Here is a 25,658-nt window from a genome sequence, read left to right as displayed (position 1 = left end):
CAGGAATGTTTCTGGTTTGTCGCTTCTGATTAAGTCTCAACAAAATTTCCAGCCCCTAAATTTTAATTACAAAAAACTCAGGGCCAAAAGGGGAGATTATGACAAAGCCGGTTGTAAGGCAGGAAAAATCTGAATTTTGCTTTTCAAATTTAGGCCTCTTAAATACTTTTAAAAATTATTTACAACCTTGTGACTCAAAGCCTTTTGTTCATTTTTAATTATCAGGATCCTTACACCTTGCTATCTTTCCTTTGGAGAAGAGCACTAGAGTTACCTAACATGCCTAAGTCTAGTAAACTCACCCAACAAAAGAAGTGTCCTCCTAAAAAAGTTGTAGGTGAGCAGAACTTTCGCAATACTCTTAAATAAAATGCACCAGAAGCATCAACTTTAATTACATGAAGGATGTATATGTATGCTCTCCCAATAAAATAAAAAAATAAAATAAAATAAAATAAAATAAAGCCTTTGACCACCACATCTCCAATCCCAACATCCACTGCAGAAGTGACTGTTTGGTGTAGATTCATCTAGACCCTTTTCTAGGGCACACTCTGTTTTTTAAACAGTGATCAAAGCGATTTGTTTTGTAGGACCATTCTCTATGTTAAATAACTGCCTCCTATTTTATCCATTTTCTATGCTACAATTCTGATTCATCTAATTTTCTCAAAGTTATAAATTAATACACAAAAACATCTAACCTTAAAAACACGGTCTGAAAAAAGCTAATTTTTCTTAAAAGTTCAGACTGAAACTCAAAGAAGTCAATAAAAAGAGACACATTCAGGGCAAGAGCTAATATTCTAGTACTGATTGCAGCTATAACCTTGAGAAAAGCCACTGTACTGATTTACATATTTTAAAACGCAGATCCCACCCACTTATTTTCGTAAGGCAGGGTTAAAATTAGATTTTGCTTACACATATCCACAGTTCCTCTTATTCAAGAGCATATTTATAGAAGGTAGTCCATCAGAGGCCTTTCAAATCTAAATCCTTTCTTTAATTGTTGGGATTAAGTAGATGACATTTGTGAAAGAGACTGGTGACCCTTTCATATAAGATTTAGTACAGCAGACATTCATTTAAAAGCAAACAGAAAAAAAACCAGAAATGGATGGGGTTACAGTTTTCAATGCTAAAACAAAGCAAAAGCTAATAATACTGCAGGAGTGGGGTGGGGGGTGGGGTGAGGAGTAAAGAATGCAACCAGAATTTCAGGAGAAAATTTATATTAAAAGACATGTGTAGGTCTACCAAATTGGGTAATTCAAAAATCATTTAGCACAAAACAAATATGTTATTAAAATACACAGAACTACAAAGCATATGAATTGTGGCTGCCTGGGCCATCAGGATCTTCAGAGTATCAGTGATCTGCAGCTGCTGTTTTTGGATATTCTTACAGAGACTTGCACAGTGGTACACTTTGTCCAATAACCATGACTAAAACACAATCAAAAGTTACCACCTTGGTCAATTTAGCCATGTGGTCTTCTCATACATTAAAACACAACCACCTTGGACACTTAATGGCCCTAACACTGTAACGCTGTAACCAAATAAACCCCCTTTATAAAAACAACAACAACAAACATCCAATTCTTTCATCTGGAATATTGTGGAGACCCATAGTGATACTTATTCAATATGGAAGGACCGACTAACTCCAAACACTTAAGATCATTTATCTTTCTGTTAAGACTATTTACTTCTTGGCAGTTTCTCTCAGACTTTCCACTTTGCTCTAACAAACACTTTTACTAGCAATTGTTTACAAATGTTTAGAGTATGTCCTTAACCTCTGTAAACATAGGAGGTAGCAGGATGTGTGTCAGAGGCAGACAGGGTAGGTTGCAGAGCCTAACTGGGTGACCAGAGGCCAGTGACAATCTCACTGTGCCTCAGTTTCCCCAGCAGGAAAATGGGGCTTATTCTACCTATCCCATATGGTTGCTAGAGGAATTAAATGAGATAAAGGATGTGAAGTATTCAGACTACAAACGGAAATGAATGTCCGTGACATCAAGGAAGCACTCTTGTCTTTCTTCTTCCAAGTTCCTTCAGTACTGCATTTGCACCACTCATTCCTATAAAAGTTTTAGGCTATGGCCTGAAGTTCTGTGACAAACATTTGCTATAGGCACCAGGCTACCATGTGCTTTGAGAGACTGAACACTGCAACCTCTCTCTCCTAAAATTTCTCAGGTCATTCACTCTAGGAAAGGGACTTCCACCCAGAGGTTAAGGAATGTGGGCTGTGGAGGCTAAATAGGTTCAAATACTGGCTACTGTGTGATTTTGGGGTAAGTGATTCAACCCCTTTGCCTTAGTTCCCTCATCTGTGTAATGGGGATGCTAATATTAACTACTGCACAGACCTATCACGGGATGAAATGAGTCAATGCTGATAAAACTGGCACATGCTAATCACACCTGCACTTACAACCATTCTCCCATAAAGATTAGAGTCTAGTCAGCAATTTAGAGGCCCCACTTCTAGGAGCCCGGATTAGTGTTCTCTAAACAAAACATAAAGACAGGAGGCAGGGAAAGATGCTAATTACACTATAGGAATGTTTCTCAACCTTTTTCCATTATCACCCCACCACCACCACCACCACCACCAAGGAGCTTTTTTTAGCCATTTGTTTCCTAATTGCCGCTCCCTCATCCCCACCTCCATGAAATTTTAACTGCACAGATACACTGTATATCATTTTACATACTGTGGCCTTTAAGATGGCCACAGACCATTATAACATCTGAGATTTTTTCACACATACCCCCACTCAAAAACCCATTTTGGCTTCTTTGGGGGCAATATCGTCTCTGCTCAGGATGGGTGTCATCACATTAAAAAGAAATGACCATTGAGAGTCGGAGAAAGTTAGGCCCACTCTGATTGTTAGTCATCACTCCTGGGCCTCAGAACTTAATATCCTACCTAAGATTCTACCTTAACCTCCAGTAGTATGGAATTATGAGAATTGTGTAAATGATAGGACAGTATACTCATTAGCCTGGCTCCTTTTATAGGAGAAGACAAGGAGTTGAGCAGGTACCCCCTCACAGAAACCTACAGGTGACTTCAGTGACTGCAAAGTGGTTCTCGAAGACGACTTTTAGAGATGCTCCTGTTTCCCAAACCTGTCCACTGACCACAGCAGGTCCCATACACAACCAGGCAAAAAAACAAACCACTCAGATTCTACTGCACCCCTTGGCCACAAAGAAACGATCTTGTTCAGGCCTAAAATCTAAGCAAAGATGACTTTCTTCAGCCAGTATTTAATTACTAGCAACTAGTCACTAAAAGCAATGCAGACAAACGTGGGGCATGACTCCCAGGGATGAGCCTGGCCCTGGCATCGTAGGACTGACAATACCTTCTTGACCAAATGGGGGAAGAGAAATGAAACAAAATAAGGTTGTGGTGGCTAAGAAATTTCAAATAAAGTCAAGAGGTTATTCTGGAGGTTTACTGTTATGCAAGCTTCAGCCAGATATTGCAATTTGCCACAGTATGCCAAACCCCTAACAACAGCATTCCTGAAGACCTAAAGAATACCCTGGGCTCTATCTAAGACTACAAAAGTTTTACCTATTAAATTTATTTTTTCAGAAACTTAAAGCCTCCAGATGGCTCCTATGCCAGATAAGCCCTGAAACCCAGAGGTACCAGTCCCTCCGAGAACATCAATGAATTTCATTTCTCTACCCCATAAGGTCAACACCTCTTTTCACCATGGAGAACTTAGCATGGTCATGGCCTACATATCCCTGAAGATTGAGAGAAGGATCAAATGAGAGGGAGGAGGTATAACTAAGAACTTAGCATTTAACAAATGATTATGACTATTGACTCATTACCTAGATAACTTTTTAGTTTCTAGTGTATTAGACAGAAGGAAATACATGAAATTGTTGAACTGTAATCCAGTAGCCTTGATCTTTGATAATGACTGTATAACTAAATAGCTTTCATCTTTTGACCATGTGATTGTAAAAACCTTATGACTGATATCCCCTTTATCCAGTGTATGGATAGGTGAGTAATAAAATAAAGACATGCATTAAAAAATATATAATAGGTTGGGAATATGGGGGAAAAATACCCCTATGTAAACTATGGACATTAGTTAATAGTACTACCATAACAATCTTTCATCAATTTTAACAAATATAACCACTGCTAGAAAAAATGATAAGAATTACAATAAAAGTGATATTATCAATTGTAACAAATTTTCCTCACCAATACAAGTGGTGGTGGTGGGGAGGTGTATGGGAAGCCTGTATTTTATGCATGAGTGTTCTGTAAACCCACAACTTATCTAATATAAAAGTTTTTAATATAGAAGTTTCTGCACCTAAAAGGAATTCCTCAAAAAGGTAAAGAGGCAGCCAACTCAATGGGAAAAAATTTTTGGAAACCATGTATCTGACAAAAGACTGATATCTTGCATATATAAAGAAATCCTACAACTCAATGACAATAGTACAGACGGCCCAATTATAAAATGGGCAAAAGATATGAAAAGACAGTTCTCTGAAGAGGAAATACAAATGGCCAAGAAACACATGAAAAAATGTTCAGCTTCACTAGCTATTAGAGAGATGCAAATTAAGACCACAATGAGATACCATCTAACACAGGTTAGAATGGCTGCCATTAAACAAACAGGAAACTACAAATGCTGGAGGGGATGTGGAAAAACTGGAACTCTTATTCATTGTTGGTGGGACTGTATAATGGTTCAGCCACTCTGGAAGTCAGTCTGGCAGTTCCTTAGAAAACTAGATATAGAGCTACCATTCGATCCAGCGATTGCACTTCTCGGTATATACCCGGAAGATCGGAAAGCAGTGACACGAACAGATATCTGCACGCCAATGTTCATAGCAGCATTATTCACAATTGCCAAGAGATGGAAACAACCCAAATGTCCTTCAACAGATGAGTGGATAAATAAAATGTGGTATATACACACGATGGAATACTACGCGGCAATAAGAAGGAACTATCTCGTGAAACATATGACAACATGGATGAACCTTGAAGACATAATGCTGAGTGAAATAAGCCAGGCACAAAAAGAGAAATATTATATGCTACCACTAATGTGAACTTTGAAAAATGTAAAACAAATGGTTTATAATGTACAATGTAGGGGAACTAGCAATAGAGAGCAATTAAGGAAGGGGGAACAATAATCCAAGAAGAACAGATAAGCTATTTAACGTTCTGGGGATGCCAAGGAATGACTATGGTCTGTTAATTTCTGATGGATATAGTAGGAGCAAGTTCACAGAAATGTTGCTATATTAGGTAACTTTCTTGGGGTAAAGTAGGAACATGTTGGAAGTTAAGCAGTTATCTTAGGTTAGTTGTCTTTTTCTTACTCCCTTGTTATGGTCTCTTTGAAATGTTCTTTTATTGTATGTTTGTTTTCTTTTTAACTTTTTTTTTCATACAGTTGATTTAAAAAAGAAGGGAAAGGTTAAAAAAAAAAAAAAAGAAAAACAAGGAAAAAAAAAAAAAGATGTAGTGCCCCCTTGAGGAGCCTGTGGAGAATGCAGGGGTATTCGCCTACCCCACCTCCATGGTTGCTAACATGACCACAGACATAGGGGACTGGTGGTTTGATGGGTTGAGCCCTCTACCACAGGTTTTACCCTTGGGAAGACGGTTGCTGCAAAGGAGAGGCTAGGCCTCCCTATGGTTGTGCCTAAGAGCCTCCTCCCGAATGCCTCTTTGTTGCTCAGATGTGGCCCTCTCTCTCTGGCTAAGCCAACTTGAAAGGTGAAATCACTGCCCTCCCCCCTACGTGGGATCAGACACCCAGGGGAGTGAATCTCCCTGGCAACGTGGAATATGACTCCCGGGGAGGAATGTAGACCTGGCATCGTGGGACGGAGAACATCTTCTTGACCAAAAGGGGGATGTGAAAGGAAATGAAATAAGCTTCAGTGGCAGAGAGATTCCAAAAGGAGCCGAGAGGTCACTCTGGTGGGCACTCTTATGCACACTTTAGACAACCCTTTTTAGGTTCTAAAGAATTGGGGTAGCTGGTGGTGGATACCCGAAACTATCAAACTACAACCCAGAACCCATGAATCTCGAAGACAGTTGTATAAAAATGTAGCATATGAGGGGTGACAATGGGATTGGGAAAGCCATAAGGACCACACTCCACTTTGTCTAGTTTATGGATGGATGAGTAGAAAAATAGGGGAAGGAAACAAACAGACAAAGGTACCCAGTGTTCTTTTTTACTTCAATTGCTCTTTTTCACTCTAATTATTATTCTTGTTATTTTTGTGTGTGTGCTAATGAAGGTGTCAGGGATTGATTTAGGTGATGAATGTACAACTATGTAATGGTACTGTAAACAATCGAAAGTACGATTTGTTTTGTATGACTGCGTGGTATGTGAATATATCTCAATAAAATGAAGATTAAAAAAAAAAAAGGCAATGCAGCTAGATAAATGAGCCTACAATTAATAATTATTTATTGAGATTTTTGCTCTACCTAGGATGTGTTGAATTTGATTTGACCAATGTGACACATGTTTTTGGAACACCCTCTTATACCAGGTGGGTGATTACTAAATCCTTACCTACACATTCTCATAAAGCATCATGGGAAGCAGTGGAGTTGAAGCAGTATTCTCAAAAATACAGACAATCCGGAAGGAGAAGAAATTCTATCTCTTAGTTTCACTTGCAAATGTTAACCAAGAGGAATGTAGGGTTTATGTCTCCCAATCAAAACTGCCTAAGATATTTCATCAGACCTCACTCAAATAAAAGGCAACTGCAGGGTTGGAAAACAGGCAAAGTCAGGAAGGCTGCACCCCAAACTGTAACAGCAGTTACCTCTGGGGAGCATGACGGGGGGGTGAAGGGGATGCTAGGGAGGGACAGTTTCCTGTTGACTATTCTTCTGCATTGTTTAGATCAGTTACAAGTTAAGAAATAGTGCCTGTAATTGAAAAAAAATAATAAAAATTAATTTTAAAGTGAAAGAAAACTACTTTATATGTGACATTTAACACATCAAAGTGATGCTTCTCAGAGAATTCCAAGACCCTGCAGAGAAGGGGGTTCCCTGGGAGGGTGATGAGCTGCTCATGGAACCTGGGAACGGAGTCCCTTTCTCCCCTTGAATGAGGATGTGGCTTTGCGGACACAGTTTAATTCAAAACCAAAGAACATCAATGTTTATCAACAGTCCCTGAAATCAAGGCTCATTGATTTTTGTGTAAATCACATCAGTGACTTAAGTATACAGATGGCCCACGTTTGAATGTCCTATGGTATCACAAAATTCTCAGGCACAGCAGGTCCTTATAATATGTGGATGGCATCTCCAGCAAAAGGTCCCCTAAATAAGGGGACCAAGGCAGGCTGAGCTGAGACATGCTGCATCTGTTTCTGCTTCTTGAGCTCACAGCAATGCTACTGAAGTTCTATACTGCTGTCTAAAGAAATAAAAAATAAAATTCTGCTAATCCGTAACCCACCTGTAACTCCAAAGACCCTTTTTGATGTTTCTGTATTACACCTAAAAAAATAACTGATACCTCGAATATTCTACTATGGGTAGATATCATGATTTACAAAGAAAGCCCAGCAACTGGGCCAACCACCCTTTTCTTAACTAGTAAAATCTCATGGGCCGTCAGTTAGAGCACACAGGTTAACAAGGAAGCAGGAGTTCTATCCTGACTCACTATAATCAGTTGCCAAATAAACAACAAAAGTAAATTCAGTTTACAATGCAAAAGGCCCTGGAAAAATCTGTTTCTAAACATCAGGCACCATTTCTAATTGCAGGGCAATTTACCCAACTCCTTGGATTACCTGGGGTAGTTTTTTTAAAAAAACCAAAAAATTAAAAAAATAAATTTCTTCAAAGTATTTTAAAATGAACTATCTTAAAGTAACAAAAACTCTTTTTCTTTTAAATTCACGCAGATTTTCTCCTAAACAGAATGGAAAAATTCAATGTACAATCTATTCCATAGAGAACACCTTGCCCTTAAATTTTTAAATTCCAAGATGGATGGATGGATGGACTGATGGATGAATAAATGGATGGATGAATGGAAGGAAAGAAAGAAGGAAGGAAGGGAGGGAGGGAGGGAGAAGGGAGGGAAATCTGTGGTAATGCCCTACAAATTTCTGAACAAAGAAATCTGTTCAAACTATAAACTAACGTTTTCAAGCTGTAAACTGTTAGTATCCCATTCGGGGAATGCGGTGGAGGGAGAGAAATCCTGATGAGCTTGCCAGTCCAAGATCAGAATAACCAGGTGCTCCTATAATCAGACAGTTAGGAAGATGAGACAGTGAAAATAGATGCTTGATGCACATGCAGGGGATAATGCAGTGGTGCCATGATGTTTCTTTAGCTCTAAGACCTGACACACATCTACAAGGTCTGTCCCTGGTTACTGTGCTTTTGTTTGAAAGAAGCTAAATCAAATTTCAGAATTCAGGTTGTATAACTAACATGTCAACTCATCCTCCAGTAATGGTTCTTAATGACTTTTTTTTTATTAATTTGCAATCTGAAATATAAGGTGTGCTTACTACTCAGAAAATATATTATGCATTCCAAATGTGGATGCATTTATGGTAAAGACGCATCCTTAAACTACAATACCCAATAGAATAAGGTTGTTCTTAAGAAATCTAGGGAGTATCTCCAATCTGTACATGTATAGTGGTTAGACTAATCATTTCATATCATCCAATAAGATCAACACAGGCATACCTCGTTTTATTGGGCTTCACTTTAATGTACTATGCAGATACTGTACTGGATTTTTTTTTTTTACAAATTGAAGGTTTGTGGCAACTCTGCATCAAGGAAGTATATCAACACCATTGTCCCAACAATGTGTACTATTTTCATGTCTCTGTGTCATATTTTGGTAATTCTTGCAGTATTTCAAACCTTTTCATTATTATTATATCTGTTATGGTGATTGTGATCAATAACCTTTGACATTACTATTGTAATTATTTTGGGCATCACAAATGGTGCCCATATAGGACAGCAAACTTAACTGATAAATGTTGTGTGTGTTCTGACTGGCTTACCAACAGTCATTCCCCCATCTCTCTCTCTCTCTTTGGGCCTTCCTATTCCCTGAGACACAAATATAATGAAATTAGGCCAATTAATAACCCTACAGTGGCTCTAAGTGTTCAAGTGAAAGGAAGAGCCACACATCTCTCACTTCAAATCAAAAGTTAGAAAGGATTAAGCTTAGTGAGAAGGCATGTTGAAAGCACTGGGAAACCAAAAATTTCATGTGACTTGCTTTATTTATTGCGGTATCTGCTAATTGTGGTGGTCTGGAACCAAACCTGCAACATCTCTGAGGTATGCCTGTAATAGGAGTAATTACATAAAATTAATGAAATCAATATAGAAACCACAGGCTAATACTGCAGAACTTACAGACCAAAGAATGACCAAGTGAGGAATGAGTGACGCAAATTTCTGACACCTAATCTGAATTCTAAACCCCAGTCCTTGGAGTTTTTCATGAAGTCTACCAGAAGTCAACTGTTTTTAAACATGCTATATACAAAGCTTCATAAGATATTTTAAGCATAATTCTGACAAAGAAAGGAATTAACCTAAAAATGCAAATTTAGTTTTTCAAAATCAGTCATTTAATTCACTGATATAAACTACTGGTAATCTGAGTTTGTGTGTATGATAACTAAAACTATGGCCTTTCTTCTACCAAGTTCCTGCAAAACGTATTGGAGACAGCGAGATTTAACCAGGATTTTCTAGCGCATGCTACCATATGTGATTTTTCATATCTGTCTCCACTGAGAAGCAGGTATGTTCCATTTTAGCAATTTAAATCTTTACTTGGGCTACATTACGAGAAAATATTTACTCATTATAATCTGTATCATAATGTGCTGCATTAGTCATTCAGTATGACACTTTCCTTGAAAACTTATATTCATGTAAAAATGGTCCAAGATTAAGCAAGTTAACTCTTTTTGCTACTCACCATTTACTTTAGAAAATCATGTATAAGATTTTAAAACTATAAAAAGGAAAAAAAAGAGAACATATTTCTCCAACTTGCCTAAAGTAAATATTTCATAGGAATATTCCCATTCAATCCACATAAACACATAAAACTTTTGAAAACTTACAAAACTATTTTTATAAAGTACTAAGTGACTGAAGCGATCACTGATATGATGCTCTCCTAAAAAAAATGTTATTTTAATCTCTTAGAATGTCACCTTAAATGAAATCATATATTTTTATTCGGACTTTCATTTGAAAGTAATAAATGGTGGTCAAACCTATCCACATTGCCATCCCTACAATTGTTTTTTTATTTACGTGACACACTAAAGTACTTTACACAACTGAAAAGTAACAATGCAAAAGTGGAAAAGAGATAAATTCTATTTAGCTTAAAATATAACTTTATCAATCATTCATTTTCAGTTAATCTATGTCTCCATTTCAAATAATTTAACTTTTGTGCTTTAACTTTGGACAGTATTCTGGCAGACATAAGTTGGAGACTGCAGGTCAACCAAGTGTTACCAGGACACAGCAACATTTAAGGAAAATGGGGATATTATTTCTGTTAATAGAGATTTTAATTTCAATCATTTTCAAAATAACATATTTTAAGTATTAACACATTTAGAAAGTATGTTTATTTTTAATACGGTATAGAAATGATGTTGCAATACAATCAAGTTTGGGTAGTTTCCCCACAATTAGATGCAACTGCGTTAACAGGAATATTGATTTTAATTAACATACTTTACAATAATACAAAACATTACCTTTTAGTTTCACATAAACTACTACAAGCACAAATTCACGTGGCATCTTTTAAAATCTGCCCTTCAGATTAAAAAAGTAGACTATCATAATGAATAAAATAGACATATTTCTCGACATCTTATTATTTAATTAATATAACTACGTACAATGTTAGAGACAAAATAAAAGAACATCAGACCATTTAAATCAATAGTGACTGTCAATTTTCACCTAAACAGAACTGAAAGATTCTATATATAATCTATTTCAGAGAGAAAATCTTGACTTTACTTGAGGAAGAAGGTGGGGAAGAATAAAACATACTGAAATTGTGGCAATATCTGGAACTTCAAACAATCATATTAAAGTAAAATTTTATATTAAATCATTTTGATCTTTTCTGCCATAGCAGAATTTTTGCTTGGTTTCTCTTATCGAAGAGCTTCATTATTTTGACACTAAATTTTAAAAGCGATTGTGCAAATAAAAAATAATTGAATTTTAATTTGTTTTTAAGAATCTCTTTCCAACTTCCTGTTAAGAATCATATATTGCTTCCTAATTATAACACACCATCCCTGTACTTGCTTTAAGAGTCAACTTTAAATAGCAGGAGATGTTTTTTTCTGAGCATAGGAATGAATACAAGAATCAACAATGAATCACCGGCGTGTAAAGTTCACATTGTTTAATGAACAGTAACACATGGGACTCTAGAATGAATCAATTAGGGGAATGAGTTAAAAAAGAACAATTACAAAAGTAAGGAAGTTTCCCTTTACTTTTCTTTGAACTTCTCTCAAGTCAGTTACATTTAAAAGAGCTGCAGTATTTATCTTTATACTAGGAGTATCTTTCTATGTGATGTGGAAGACACGTGTGAGATGTAATTCTATTCTCAGACTCGTTACAATTTTTCTTAGTAATTAGGAAGCTATATGTCCCTGATAGAATGTTGCTAATAAGCTCCTGCAGTTTCTACTCTAGCAAGAAATCAAAGAGACCTAAAGCAGACAACTCACGTCAGTAACAGGATTACACAGGTGGGTTATTAAAGTACAGAAAGTTCTTCTACAGTTTTATATCTGAGGAGACTTTGTAGAAGAGCTTCTATAGCCAAGATTATTTACTAAACTAAAAAAATAAAATAAAATAAAATAAAGAATGGCCATGGAATATAGTTAAGAAAAAATATATACAAGCTATTAGTTGAGGCCTAGTTCAGATAACATTCACATTTTAAAACTTTCCCAAGAAAAGATGGAAAAAAATCATCACAACAAATGTTTATTTCTAGCCGAGATTTCTCATTGAGCACTGATACTCCTATGCCATTTATTGAGGGTCACTACTGAAGTTACAGTAGTTGCATCCTTCTTTTAAAAAACAAAGCCATGTACGAGTCAGTGGAGTTAGAGTTTACAAACATGATTCACACAGGTCAATATTACAGAATATACATTCATATAAATACAACATCTAGAAAATGGAATACACTGGGGGAGGTGGCTTGGTTCAACGCTCACGTACCTTAAGGACTTCCATTGGCACCTGGGTGGCAGAGGGTAGGGTGGTGGGCACGCTGACGTTTATGGCTGGGGTCTGGCTCACGGGCACTCTCTGTTGCATGAACTGGGCCGCCTGCAGCTTCTGCTGCTGCTCCCTTCGTTCCTGCTCCTGCATCTGCTCACGCATGAGTTGCTGGCGTAGCAAGATGCGTGACGTCATACTGGAGGAGCTTATCGGAGGCTTGGCGGCCCCCGGATGCTCCGCCGAACTGCGATGGGAAAACCAAAAGACACACATTTAGTTTCCTAATGAGATGCTTCGTTTGCATTTGGGGGTATCCTAAATTGCACCAAACTCTGAAATGAGCCTTTGCAGATATAATCAAGTTGCAGGATGGTACTCCACATAATTGAAAATCAAGAGGTTGACAGGATTTTAGTCATTAGTAGTTGAATTAAAATAAGTCAGCTTGATTACATCTAAGCATTTTTATCATGCGGCTTACTTTTTTTTCCTGACATTTTATATTGCACACTACTCATCACCACCAAATATAGCAGCACCATATGTAAAGCCAAGAAGCAGTGAGTCTTTCTGGCACCCAGATTTCCATTTACATTGCTTGATTTGCTTTTTATTACTGAATCTGATGAAATAACTACTCCCACATGCTATATAAGTTCCATGAAGTTATCTAAAATGTTTACTAACAAGGAATAGTTTAAAGAAAGGTGAACTCTGTCATAAGGAAACTTCACTAATATGGGAAATAAAAACCATTAATGAAAGAAACATTTGGAAGACTGTTAACATTGAACTTGGTCGCAGCCTTTGAGAAAAGGAGAAGACAAGCTGGTTTGACAACCCAATTCTGCTTTGCCTGGTTTTCTTTGTACCACCTTTTCTTCTGATTCATTTTGGCATGCCCTCTACAACACACACTCAGTGAGCTCCCCATGAGGCCTACTTCTGTTGATCTTGTGGATCCTTATTCTTCCCCAAATCATTTAAAATACTTAAAACATTCATCCCAAGTTAAGCATAAAAGCCTTCCTAATTATCCTAAATATGGTTTTGATTGCTTATCTTGCCAGCTCTATGATAGTAAGTTATACAAATTGCTCTCTGCCTCACTTACTATATCTAAAAAAGAGTGGATAACAATAGAGTTTTACCCACTTATCCATTTATAACAGCGGAAGATGTTTTAAATTTTCTATTGCATCATTTATGTTCTAGAGCTCTACCTAGCTCTTGGGGATTTTGCGAGGATTAAGTAAAATAGTATACAAAAATCCCCTAGTACAATGAGTTCCATGTAGTACTGCCTCAATAAATGTTTGCTGTTGCTATTATTATCCAGAAAATATAATCATTATTTCTAGGTATATACATACATACATATATATATATATATATATATATATATATATATATATATTATTTAAATCTCCTTTTAAGGAAAACTTCAGTACCTGCAAGCAAGAATAAAATAACTTTTGAAAAAATATTCACTCTTGAGTGAGTCACCCTTCAAGGAAAGAATTTGCATCTCCAGCTTCCTTCCTTGCTTCCTTGAGTATAAATAACCAGTACTGTCTTTACCTTCTAACAACAACAACAAAAAAGCCTTTAAATAATTTGCCCATTCCTATGAGCTCCTTAAAGATAGGAATCGTCAAACTCTGAAGGTAACAAAACAGCCCACACACAGTTTCAGAAAAACTGCATAATAAAAGTTATATTAGCAGTTTATTTTCACCATGGGAAATTAGCTCAGGAAATTGTGATATAGTTTCATATAATATAATACTATACACAGCCATTAGAAACAGTATAAAACACATTTATTGACGTGAACAAACAATATATCAAAGTCTGAAAAGCCAGATACAAAATAGTATTTAAGGTATGATCCCATTAAAAAATAAAAGAGGGCACTACAAGAAGAGTGTAATGATAATGTTACTCTGAGCCACCCCTGGTATATATTATTACAATTCTTTAAGAAAACAGCTTATCCGTATTATCAAAAAGCTATAAAATTGTTCATAGAGTTTGACTCTGAAATTCCACTGGTGGACAATTTTACTAAGAAAATAATTCAACATGTGGAAAGTTTTACATTACAGAGCTACTTACAAAATGTAAAATATTCTGAACAACCTAAATGTGACCAATAATATAAGAATGGTTAAGTAAATAATGATACTTGAGATTGATAAAATATTACCTAATTTTTTTTACAAAAAAAGTTGTACATCTACAGAGCAAGGTGGAAAATGATACAATAAGAGTAAACTGAAAAGTAAGATTCAAAAGTGTATTTACATTCTGATTAAAATAAGTAATGTGTGGGTATATATGCCCATACCAGCAGGCGATACATTCACATGATAATAGTTGCCAGACTGGGAATGGAATTACAAATTAATTTCTTTTTATTCCCCCCAAACCATAATAAAGTCATTATATTCTTCAATGGCAGAGGAACATGAGGAAATGACTTGCATGGTCAACAGTCACCATTTGGTTAGAAGAAAAGAGACTAGGTCTATCACAGACAATATTTTAGCAATACCAAGGGGAAGCAGTAATTGTATCCAGCACACTGAATTTCTTGGAAGTCTTCAGCATCTCAGAAAACTTAAATCCTCTTTCGTTTACAGTTTCCTACATTGTTAGTTAGAAAACACACATGCACACAGAAATGGAATGATATTAATACTGTGCTTATTATTTTAATATCATCCACTCACCAAATGATAAGAATATTTAGCAATTATTCAGTATATTATCTATTCACTTGGAAAGACTCTACTAAAAAAGCATCAAAAGAAAACAGATTTTCCTACTTTTGACTACATATTCAATGCTCAAACATACTTTCCTAAGCCAAGAAAAGAACAAGGGGAAAAAACCTATTTAAAAATAAATAAATAAATAAACTGTCTTACTTTTCAAAGCCTGTCAGGTTAAAACATTCCCAGAGAGACTGATCCTTTTGATAAAAACAGGAGCAAACCTTTGTGCTGTAGCAAATGCAGCTGTGCAATAATCGCACTAATTAGCTGCTCAAGACAAGTCACTGGTTGTGAGACTGGGGAAAAAAACTTTCAATTAACAGTAAAATATTCTTGAGACATCTTAAATTAAAATTACTAGTTATCAACCATGCTGAGACTTCAACTTTAAAGTTGATAATATCATTTAAAGCATTTTCTGAAATATCCTATCAGAAAAAAGTACATTGTTATAGAGTAAACCGGCATAAATAAAGTAAACCCAAGTAAAGAAAATCTAGCAAGCAGGTCTCAACTAATTGACATTATTTTAATGAATCTTTCAAAAAAAAAAAAAAAAAGTGCAAAGGAAGCATTGTTATTTCCATGTTGTTAGAGATGCCTCCCAGATTCTCAGTTTTGCCCTCAATCTTTTAAACATTCCTTTCTCTTAGAAATAATTGAATCTTCAATTACCACCTTACAGACAACTAAAAAAGATGCTCTCTTCACTCCAAAATGTTAGCAAGACAAATGAGCATAATATTTTAAATTCAAAATCAAGGTCCATGTGAGAACATTCCTGATGGCTACAATGCTTGTTTTTAAAAATGATGCTCTGATGCTGAAGCCACTAATGCTTAGCAAGGACAGTTGCCCAAATTTATTAATTATAAAAGCTAACTGAACTCATCCAGGGCCCATGAAGCTCAATCTTCTCTAGATAATCCTAATTCCATGAGTCTGATTCCTTTTAATCTGATTATTTAAAGGTCATTTATTCAACAAATAGTTATTGGGTGGGTCTCCTCTGTGCCAGGTGCCGGGAATACCTGGTTTCTAATTACACAGTTTAAAGTCATGGTCACATAATTTTACTGAAATGGCTTAAAATTAAGGCAATTATCTAGATTATCTGATTTTCATCTAGTTCCATGTGGGAATTCACCCGAATCACTGAAGCCAGACATGCAACCCTGAAAACTGGAATCACTCAACAGCGACTCAAGGTGGGCAGCCAACAGATGGACCCACCGTCTAGTTCAGACCCTGAATGAGCAACATGATCTTAATGGAGCCACTTAACCTCTCTGAGCCTCTGCAAAACCCACTTCCAAATGTACTGCAACGACTGACCAAATATGTTAGCTAAATTAAAGCACTAAGCACCACAGCTAGAATAGAGTGTATGGACAATAGGTATGTGAGCTGAGTTCCTACCTCTGGTTGAACTTAAATATTTCCCATTAACCTTCAAAACCTCCCCCTTTCTCAGTGATAGTACAGATTTGTGAACATGTGCTCTGAATTATGCAGTATAGTACTAAATTCAAATATTTTATTTCATTGCCTTCATCAACGACTTAAATGTATCAGGAATTCCATTACTTCTAATATAATACCTCGGCATCTAAACAACATCTGCCTGTTCACCCCTCACCTTTGAAAGTGATGCCAGCACCCTTTTATTATGAGTCAGTCTTTGGTCTTGAAATCACAGTTATCTGTGATTCTAAGACAGGAATCAGTCTTTAGTTGAAATGTACTCTCTAGGCCGAAAGAGAGGTTAAGCTTTTCCTTGTGGTTTTTCCTTTCTTTGATTCCTCAGACAGAGCCTACTTCTGCCACTTACTAACCTTGGCCAAGTTAGTCAATCACTTTGAACTTCAGTTTTCCGAATAAAGAGTGTTTATTACCATCCACCTAGCAGTGCTCTGGTTTAAAAATGATAATAGATATATATAGCTTAGCACAATGACTGGACTATAGTCCAATAAACTGGAACATAGTTAAAAATTAGTGGTAAAAACAATATTAAACTATGAACATGGTACATTTTTGATTTGAGGAAGTAATTTTTTATAACCCTACATAAAAATGTGGATCAAAGCAGATCTATCTAATAAGGTTCAGACAATCCCTATTCAATTCAGAAAACTCAACAAAGTTTTACAGGGACACAGAGAAAAGATAATTTACCCTGCAATTCTCTCATGAGCCATAAAATAAGAATCCTAGCATTTTCTCAAATAAAAATAATCTTCATTATTATCATTCAGTTGATACAACTCCAAGTCTTGCATTCATTTGCACTGGGGTAGAGTGTGATATGTTCAGAAATGGCTGATGTTAGCACACACAGTGGAGACAAAGAGGAGGCAAATACTATTAACATTATATTCAGGTAAGAAAGTTATATCATGGATATGTTAAGCTTCAGGGGTTTCCAAATGCAAAAAGTACTAGGCTGGCTGCAACAGAATAAACTTAGGTCTTTGTCTAAAATAAAAATGCCTAGTCTCCATCCCTGGAAATTCTGATTACAGTCTAGGTAGTCAGGAATCAGTACGTCTACAAAACTTCTACAGCTGATTCTAATACCTGTCCAGTTTTGGAAACTAATAGTAAAGAGTTCAAGATTCAGCCATGTATTTAGTAGGAAAGCTGGGACATGAACCCACAACTCTGATTCCTAGACCAGCACACTTTCCTTGACGTCTGAAGAAATTCACATTTCATTCCCATCTCCAGTGAACCTGGTGAAAGCTCTGAAGAGTCCTGTTAAAGAATTCAACATGTTGGATGGAAAGGAATGGGAATAACTACTCAGTCCTGCCAAATGGGCATTATAAAACTAAACAGACAAACAAAAGACATCAGTCCCCAAACCATCAATGGATATTTATGGTTACAACACAAAAATTTTATGTTGTTAAAAGGAAATGATATGACCACAGACATAGGGGACTGGTGGTTTGATGGGTTGAGCCCTCTACCATAGGTTTTACCCTTGGGAAGACGGTTGCGGCAAAGGAGAGGCTAGGCCTCCCTATAATTGTGCCTAAGAGCCTCCTCCCGAACACCTCTTTGTTGCTCAGATGTGGCCCTCTCTCTCTAGCTAAGCCAACTTGAAAGGTGAAATCACTGCCCTCCCCCCTACGTGGGATCAGACACCCAGGGGAGTGAATCTCCCTGGCAACGTGGAATATGACTCCCGGGGAGGAATGTAGACCCGGCATCGTGGGACGGAGAACATCTTCTTGACCAAAAGGGGGATGTGAAAGGAAATGAAATAAGCTTCAGTGGCAGAGAGATTCCAAAAGGAGCCGAGAGGTCACTCTGGTGGGCACTCTTACGCACACTTTAGACAACCCTTTTTAGGTTCTAAAGAATTGGGGTAGCTGGTGGTGGATACCCAAAACTATCAAACTACAACCCAGAACCCATGAATCTCAAAGACAGCTGTATAAAAATGTAGCTTATGAGGGGTGACAATGGGATTGGGAAAGCCATAAGGACCACACTCCACTTTGTCTAGTTTATGGATGGATGAGTAGAAAAATAGGGGAAGGAAACAAACAAACAAACAGACAAAGGCACCCAGTGTTCTTTTTTACTTTAATTGCTCTTTTTCACTTTAATTTTTATTCTTATTATTTTTGTGTGTGTGGTAATGAAAATGTTAAAAATTAATTTTGGGGATGAACGCACAACTATATAATGATACTGTGAACAATTGATTGTATGCTTTGTATGACTGTATGGTATGTGAATATATCTCAATAAAAATGAATGTGGGACAGGACCCCCAAGATAAAGGAGCCTTCCTGAATGAAATAAGCTTCAGTGACAGAGAGATTCCAAAAGGAGCCGAGAGGTCACTCTGGTGGGCACTCTTACGCACACTTTAGACAACCCTTTTTAGGTTCCAAAGAATTGGGGTAGCTGGTGGTGGACACCTGAAACTATCAAACTACAACCCAGAACCCATGAATCTCGAAGACAACTGTATAAAAATGGAGCTTATGAGGGGTGACAATGGGATTGGGAAAGCCATAAGGACCACACTCCACTTTGTCTAGTTTATGGATGGATGAGTAGAAAAACAGGAAGGAAACAAACAAACAGACAGACAAAGGTACCCAGTGTTCTTTTTTACTTCAATTGCTCTTTTTCACTCTAATTATTATTCTTGTTATTTTTGTGTGTGTGCTAATGAAGGTGTCAGGGATTGATTTAGGTGATGAATGTACAACTATGTAATGGTACTGTGAACAATCGAATGTACGATTTGTTTTGTATGACTGCATGGTATGTGAATATATCTCAATAAAATGAAGATTAAAAAAAAAAAAAAAAAAAGGAAATGATAGGTTGAATTTGTAGAAATTACCCCAACCAATTTTACTTCATTCTGTCAGTAAAAGAAATCCTAAAGAATCTTTTCAAAGTGCCTCCAGATGAACAAATCACTGAAATAAGAGTTGGTAAATGAAGATTTTTTTTTTTTTAATGACAGCCTGGGTGTCTAACATTTCAGGGTGATCAGCATTTCTACTATCTCAATCTTTTCATTCCTTCCAAAGTGACTTAGGATGACTTTTTCACCATGTATGATGGAGTCAATTACCAGTAAGACACTATATCATCACCTGTACTTAAAATAGCTGGGAGTATAACCCATTAAATGTGAAAGTACCAGATTTCACAGTTTGGCTTCAGAAACTGAGATCTTCTGGACTTCTGACTGCATTAAACTTGGGCTTCAGGGGTCAAGAAAAAGAAAAATGAAAATCTGTCCGAAGTCCAGATTTTTCTGGTAAAATTACCAGCTCAGATAATAAACACTACAGGTTTCTGGCACAGAGAACATAAAAAGACTTGCAAAATGCAGCATGCTTTTCTTCCCTTCTTTCCTTAAACAAATATTTTAATACTTTCCCAAGACCAGGTACTGCTAGGCATTTGGGATATTATGCTGTCCAAATTGGACTCCTGTCCTCATCAAGCTTTGTACCTTCCATTGTACAAAAGGAGGAAAGCATTCTAAAAATTAATAATGCAATTATATATTTAAGTTAAAAATCTAACATCTTCACTTCCTACCACTTTGACACCAAGTAGCTGGAAAAAATTGAAGAGTCTCCATATCTATTTAGGGTTAATATTCATTAAGCTGAACAAATAAAAGTAATCTCAATTATTGATTAGATCTAGTTGATCTTACAAAATCAAACAGAACCTTCAAAAGACTCCCAATATATCAGTGGTCTTCAAAGGAGAACAAAAGATGTTTCTTCAGGGTACAGGAAGAATAAATTACATTAGTTTATTTTATCTCATCACTTTTATTTTCTATTTTTGCACATTCTATAATGAAATGTTACAATACAGTGCCATATGTATATAATTTATAAATAAAATAAAAAATACATTGAGAGGACATGTTTGGAAAAAAAAATTAACTAGGAGGGATGATGAAAACAGTTTTGAGACCTCTGTAGTAAATGACTAATGCTCTTCTAGGCAACTTTCATTACCAGACTGTTTTTTAAAGTTAGTTACATTCCCCATCCAAAGTGTTGTCCACTTCTATATACTCCAACTAAGGAAAATGTCAATCTCTTTTTCTAAAAAATATTTTAGATCAAGGATATGAGTTTTGCCATTTTCTCATTGTATGGTCACAACTGACCTCCAATTTCCACAGATACCACTATAGCTTGGCACGCTCTTTTTTTTTTAATTTTATTTTGAAATAAATTCAAACTTACAGGAACAGTTGCAAAAACAATACAAACCCCATACACAGAACTCCAGCATACCCCGACCCCCCTCCCCCAATACCCCCATCTACCAGCTTTAATATCCTGTCACACCACCATTTCTTTCTTTCCCTCCCTCCCTCCCTCTCACCAATCCTCTATTGCTCTGTCTTCTGCACATATGAGAGCAAGCTGCACACATCCTTGAACAAACAACGTAACTCACGTATACATTTCCCATGAACAAGAACATTCTTTTATGCAATCCCATTAAGCACAGTTCAAGAAATTCAACATTGATACAAAGCTTATATTCTATATTTCCTTTTTTTTCTTATGTCCCAACTGTGTCCCTTTGAGCCTCCTCTCCTCCATCCTCAGATCCCATCCAGGATCATCCTTGGCATTTAATTGTTGTTATCTATTTAGACTGCCTTTTTTTTTTTTTTCAATTGTGGAAACATATATACAGCATAAATCTTCCCATTCCAACCCCTCCCTAGCATTCCATTAGTGGGATTAATCACACTTAGAATGTTGCAATGCTATCACCTTCCACCATCCATTACTAAAAATTTCCCTTCACCCCAAACAGAAACCCTACACTCATTTCTTTTTTTTTTTTTTTTTTTTCCAAAATACCACATTTATTAAAGTGGACAATGGTGGGATCATGATTTCATTACCTTCTTTGCAATTTTCAACACTTAAATGTAACTGTGCTATTATCTTTCTTTCCTTTCTGTATTTTCTCTGCATATACACACGAATTATTATAATTTGTATAATTAAATCCAGAACTCAGTGTGTTGGATAAATAGAAGAATGCATCTACTCTTTGGTAATTTATTCATTAGAAATATATTGTGACTAGTTCCTATAGCTAAATGTGTTTGCCTACTACATGCTTTTTATTATCTTTGTATTGTTCCAGTTGTAGGCATACACCATCATTTACCTTAACCTTATTGCTGTCCAATATTTATATATTTTTCTTTTTTGGGGGCAATTACATAATGCTATGGCAAACATCTTTTCTCAAACCCCTAATTATTATCTTTAGGATAATGTGGTTTTTTAACAATGTATATCCTACTTCCTGGAGAATGCATTTTTAAGACTTTTTTATAGATTGTCAGATTTTTCTCTTAGAGCCTGCATGAATGCCTGTTTTTCTGCACTTCTACTAAGTGCATATTCATTAAAAAGAAATATTTTGGACCATTTTATAGGATACATGTTGAATACATACATATATGACAAATTTTGGTGGTAAATTTGTTGAAATTTGAAATTTGCATTTGATTACAAATGAGGTAAAACTTATTTCATACATTTGCCATCATTTCCATCTCTTCTTCAGTGAATTGTCTAGTCATATCTTCTGCCACTGATATGTTTATTTTTTTATTGATTTGAAAAATTTCTTTATGTAGTAAAGCCATTAACCTGTTGTCTGCCAAGTATATTGTGGTATATGTGTATTTTGAAATTCGGTGCTTTGTGTATTACATATAGCACTAATTTAAATTTACTTGGCGTTATCTTTGGTTGCTGTTTTGTTTACACAAGACTTTGCTATCCTGAAATGATCTATTCTTCTATTCTCTTGATTTTTGTTCTAATTCTATTATATGGCAATGTTTATCTTTTGTCTCCTTAGCTTTTTTTTTTTTTTAATCATCATTTTATTGAGATATATTCACATACCACGCAGTCATACAAAACAAATTGTACTTTCGATTGTTTACACTACCATTACATAGTTGTAAATTCATCACCTAAATCAATCCCTGACACCTTCATTAGCACACACACAAAAACAACAAGAATAATAATTAGAGTGAAAAAGAGCAATTGAAGTAAAAAAGAACACTGGGTGCCTTTGTCTGTTTGTTTCCTTCCCCTACTTTTCTACACATCCATCCATAAACTAGACAAAGTGGAGTTTGGTCCTTATGGCATTCCCAATCCCATTGTCACCCCTCATAAGCTACATTTTTATACAACTGTCTTCGAGATTCATGGGTTCTGGGTTGTAGTTTAATAGTTTCAGGTATCCACCACCAGCTACCCCAATTCTTTAGAACCTAAAAAAGGTTGTCTAAAGTGTGCGTAAGAGTGCCCACCAGAGTGATCTCTCGGCTCGTTTTGGAATCTCTCTGCCACTGAAGCTTATTTCATTTCCTTTCACATCCCCCTTTTGGTCAAGAATATGTTCTCCATCCCACGATGCCGGGTCTACATTCCTCTCCGGGAGTCATATTCCACGTTGCCAGGGAGATTCACTCCCCTGGGTGTCTGGTCCCACGTAGGGGGGAGGGCAGTGATTTCACCTTTCAAGTTGGCTTAGCCAGAGAGAGAGGGCCACATCTGAGCAACAAAGAGGCATTCAGGAGGAGACTCTTAGGCACAAATATAGGGAGGCCCAGCCTCTCCTTTGCAGCAACCGTCTTCCCAAGGGTAAAACTTATGGTAGAGGGCTCAACCCATGAAACCACCAGTCCCCTATGTCTGTGGTCATGTTAGCAACCATGGAGGTGGGGTAGGCGAATACCCCTGCATTCTCCACAGGCTCCTCAAGGGGGCACTACATCTTTTTTTTTTTTTCCTTGTTTGTCTTTTTTCTTTTTTTTTTCTTTTTTTTAACTTTCCCTTCTTTTTTAAATCAACTGTATGAAAAAAAAAGTTAAAAAGAAAACAAACATACAATAAAAGAACATTTCAAAGAGACCATAACAAGGGAGTAAGAAAAAGACAACTAACCTAAGATAACTGCTTAACTTCCAACATGTTCCTACTTTACCCCAAGAAAGTTACATAATATAGCAACATTTCAGTGAACTTGTTCCTACTACATCCATCAGAAATTAACAGACCATAGTCATTTCTGGGCATCCCCAGAACGTTAAATAGCTTATCTGTTCTTCTTGGATTATTGTTCCCCCTTCCTTAATTGCTCTCTACTGCTAGTTCCCCTACATTCTACATTATAAACCATTTGTTTTACATTTTTCAAAGTTCACATTAGTGGTAGCATATAATATTTCTCTTTTTGTGCCTGGCTTATTTCGCTCAGCATTATGTCTTCAAGGTTCATCCATGTTGTCATATGTTTCACCAGATCGTTCCTTCTTACTGCCGCGTAGTATTCCATCGTGTGTATATACCACATTTTATTTATCCACTCATCTGTTGAAGGACATTTGGGTTGTTTCCATCTCTTGGCAATTGTGAATAATGCTGCTATGAACATTGGCGTGCAGATATCTGTTCGTGTCACTGCTTTCCGATCTTCCGGGTATATACCGAGAAGTGCAATCGCTGGATCGAATGGTAGCTCTATATCTAGTTTTCTAAGGAACTGCCAGACTGACTTCCAGAGTGGCTGAACCATTATACAGTCCCACCAACAATGAATAAGTGTTCCAATTTCTCCACATCCCCTCCAGCATTTGTAGTTTCCTGTTTGTTTAATGGCAGCCATTCTAACCGGTGTTAGATGGTATCTCATTGTGGTCTTAATTTGCATCTCTCTAATAGCTAGTGAAGCTGAACATTTTTTCATGTGTTTCTTGGCCATTTGTATTTCCTCTCCAGAGAACTGTCTTTTCATATCTTTTGCCCATTTTATAATTGGGCTGTCTGTACTATTGTCATTGAGTTGTAGGATTTCTTTGTATATGCAAGATATCAGTCTTTTGTCAGATACATGGTTTCCAAAAATTTTTTCCCATTGAGTTGGCTGCCTCTTTACCTTTTTGAGAAATTCCTTTGAGGTGCAGAACCTTCTAAGCTTGAGGAGTTCCCATTTATCTATTTTCTCTTTTGTTGCTTGTGCTTTGGGTGTAAAGTCTAGGAAGTGTCCGCCTAATACAAGGTCTTGAAGATGTTTTCCTACATTATCTTCTAGGAGTTTTATGGTACTTTCTTTTATATTGAGATCTTTGGTCCATTTTGAGTTAATTTTTGTGTAGGCGGTGAGGTAGGGGTCCTCTTTCATTCTTTTGGATATGGATATCCAACTCTCCCAGCCCCATTTGTTGAAAAGACCATTATGGCTCAGTTCGGTGACTTTGGGGGCCTTATCAAAGATCAGTCGGCCATAGATCTGAGGGTCTATCTCTGAATTCTCAATTCGATTCCATTGATCTATATGTCTATCTTTGTGCCAGTACCATGCTGTTTTGGCAACTGTGGCTTTATAATAAGCTTCAAAGTCAGGGAGTGTAAGTCCTCCCACTTCGTTTTTCTTTTTTAGAGTGTCTTTAGCAATTCGAGGCATCTTCCCTTTCCAAATAAATTTGATAACTAGCTTTTCCAAGTCTGCAAAGTAGGTTGTTGGAATTTTGATTGGGATTGCATTGAATCTGTAGATGAGTTTGGGTAGAATTGACATCTTAATGACATTTAGCCTTCCTATCCATGAACATGGAATATTTTTCCATCTTTTAAGGTCCCCTTCTATTTCTTTTAGTAGAGTTATGTAGTTTTCTTTGTATAGGTCTTTTACATCTTTGGTTAAGTTTATTCCTAGGTACTTGATTTTTTTAGTTGCTATTGAAAATGGTATCTTTTTCTTGAGTGTCACTTCCGTTTGTTCATTTCTAGCATATAGAAACATTACTGACTTATGTGCATTAATCTTGTATCCCGCTACTTTGCTAAATTTGTTTATTAGCTCTAGTAGATGTATCGTCGATTTCTCAGGGTTTTCTAGATATAAGATCATATCATCTGCAAACAATGACAGTTTTACTT

At 36.4% G+C, this 25,658-nt stretch overlaps 1 protein-coding gene across 7 annotated transcripts in view; it reads right to left on the bottom strand.

Moving 5' to 3' along the window:
* MITF (melanocyte inducing transcription factor) overlaps positions 1-25,658 on the bottom strand; it is a 253,046-nt gene that overhangs the window by 71,952 nt on the left and 155,436 nt on the right. For all 7 annotated transcript variants that reach the window (XM_037800175.1, XM_037800181.1, XM_037800192.1 and 4 more), the window contains exon 2: positions 12,371-12,617. In XM_037800175.1, the coding sequence (XP_037656103.1) occupies positions 12,371-12,617 (247 nt within the window). The remainder of the gene's footprint in view (positions 1-12,370; positions 12,618-25,658) is intronic.

The sequence above is a fragment of the Choloepus didactylus genome, chromosome 1, assembly GCF_015220235.1.
Source record: "Choloepus didactylus isolate mChoDid1 chromosome 1, mChoDid1.pri, whole genome shotgun sequence".
Lineage (NCBI taxonomy): Eukaryota > Metazoa > Chordata > Mammalia > Pilosa > Megalonychidae > Choloepus > Choloepus didactylus.
The sequence above is the reverse complement of the archived record's forward strand: the minus strand, read 5'-3'. Positions and strand labels throughout refer to the sequence as shown.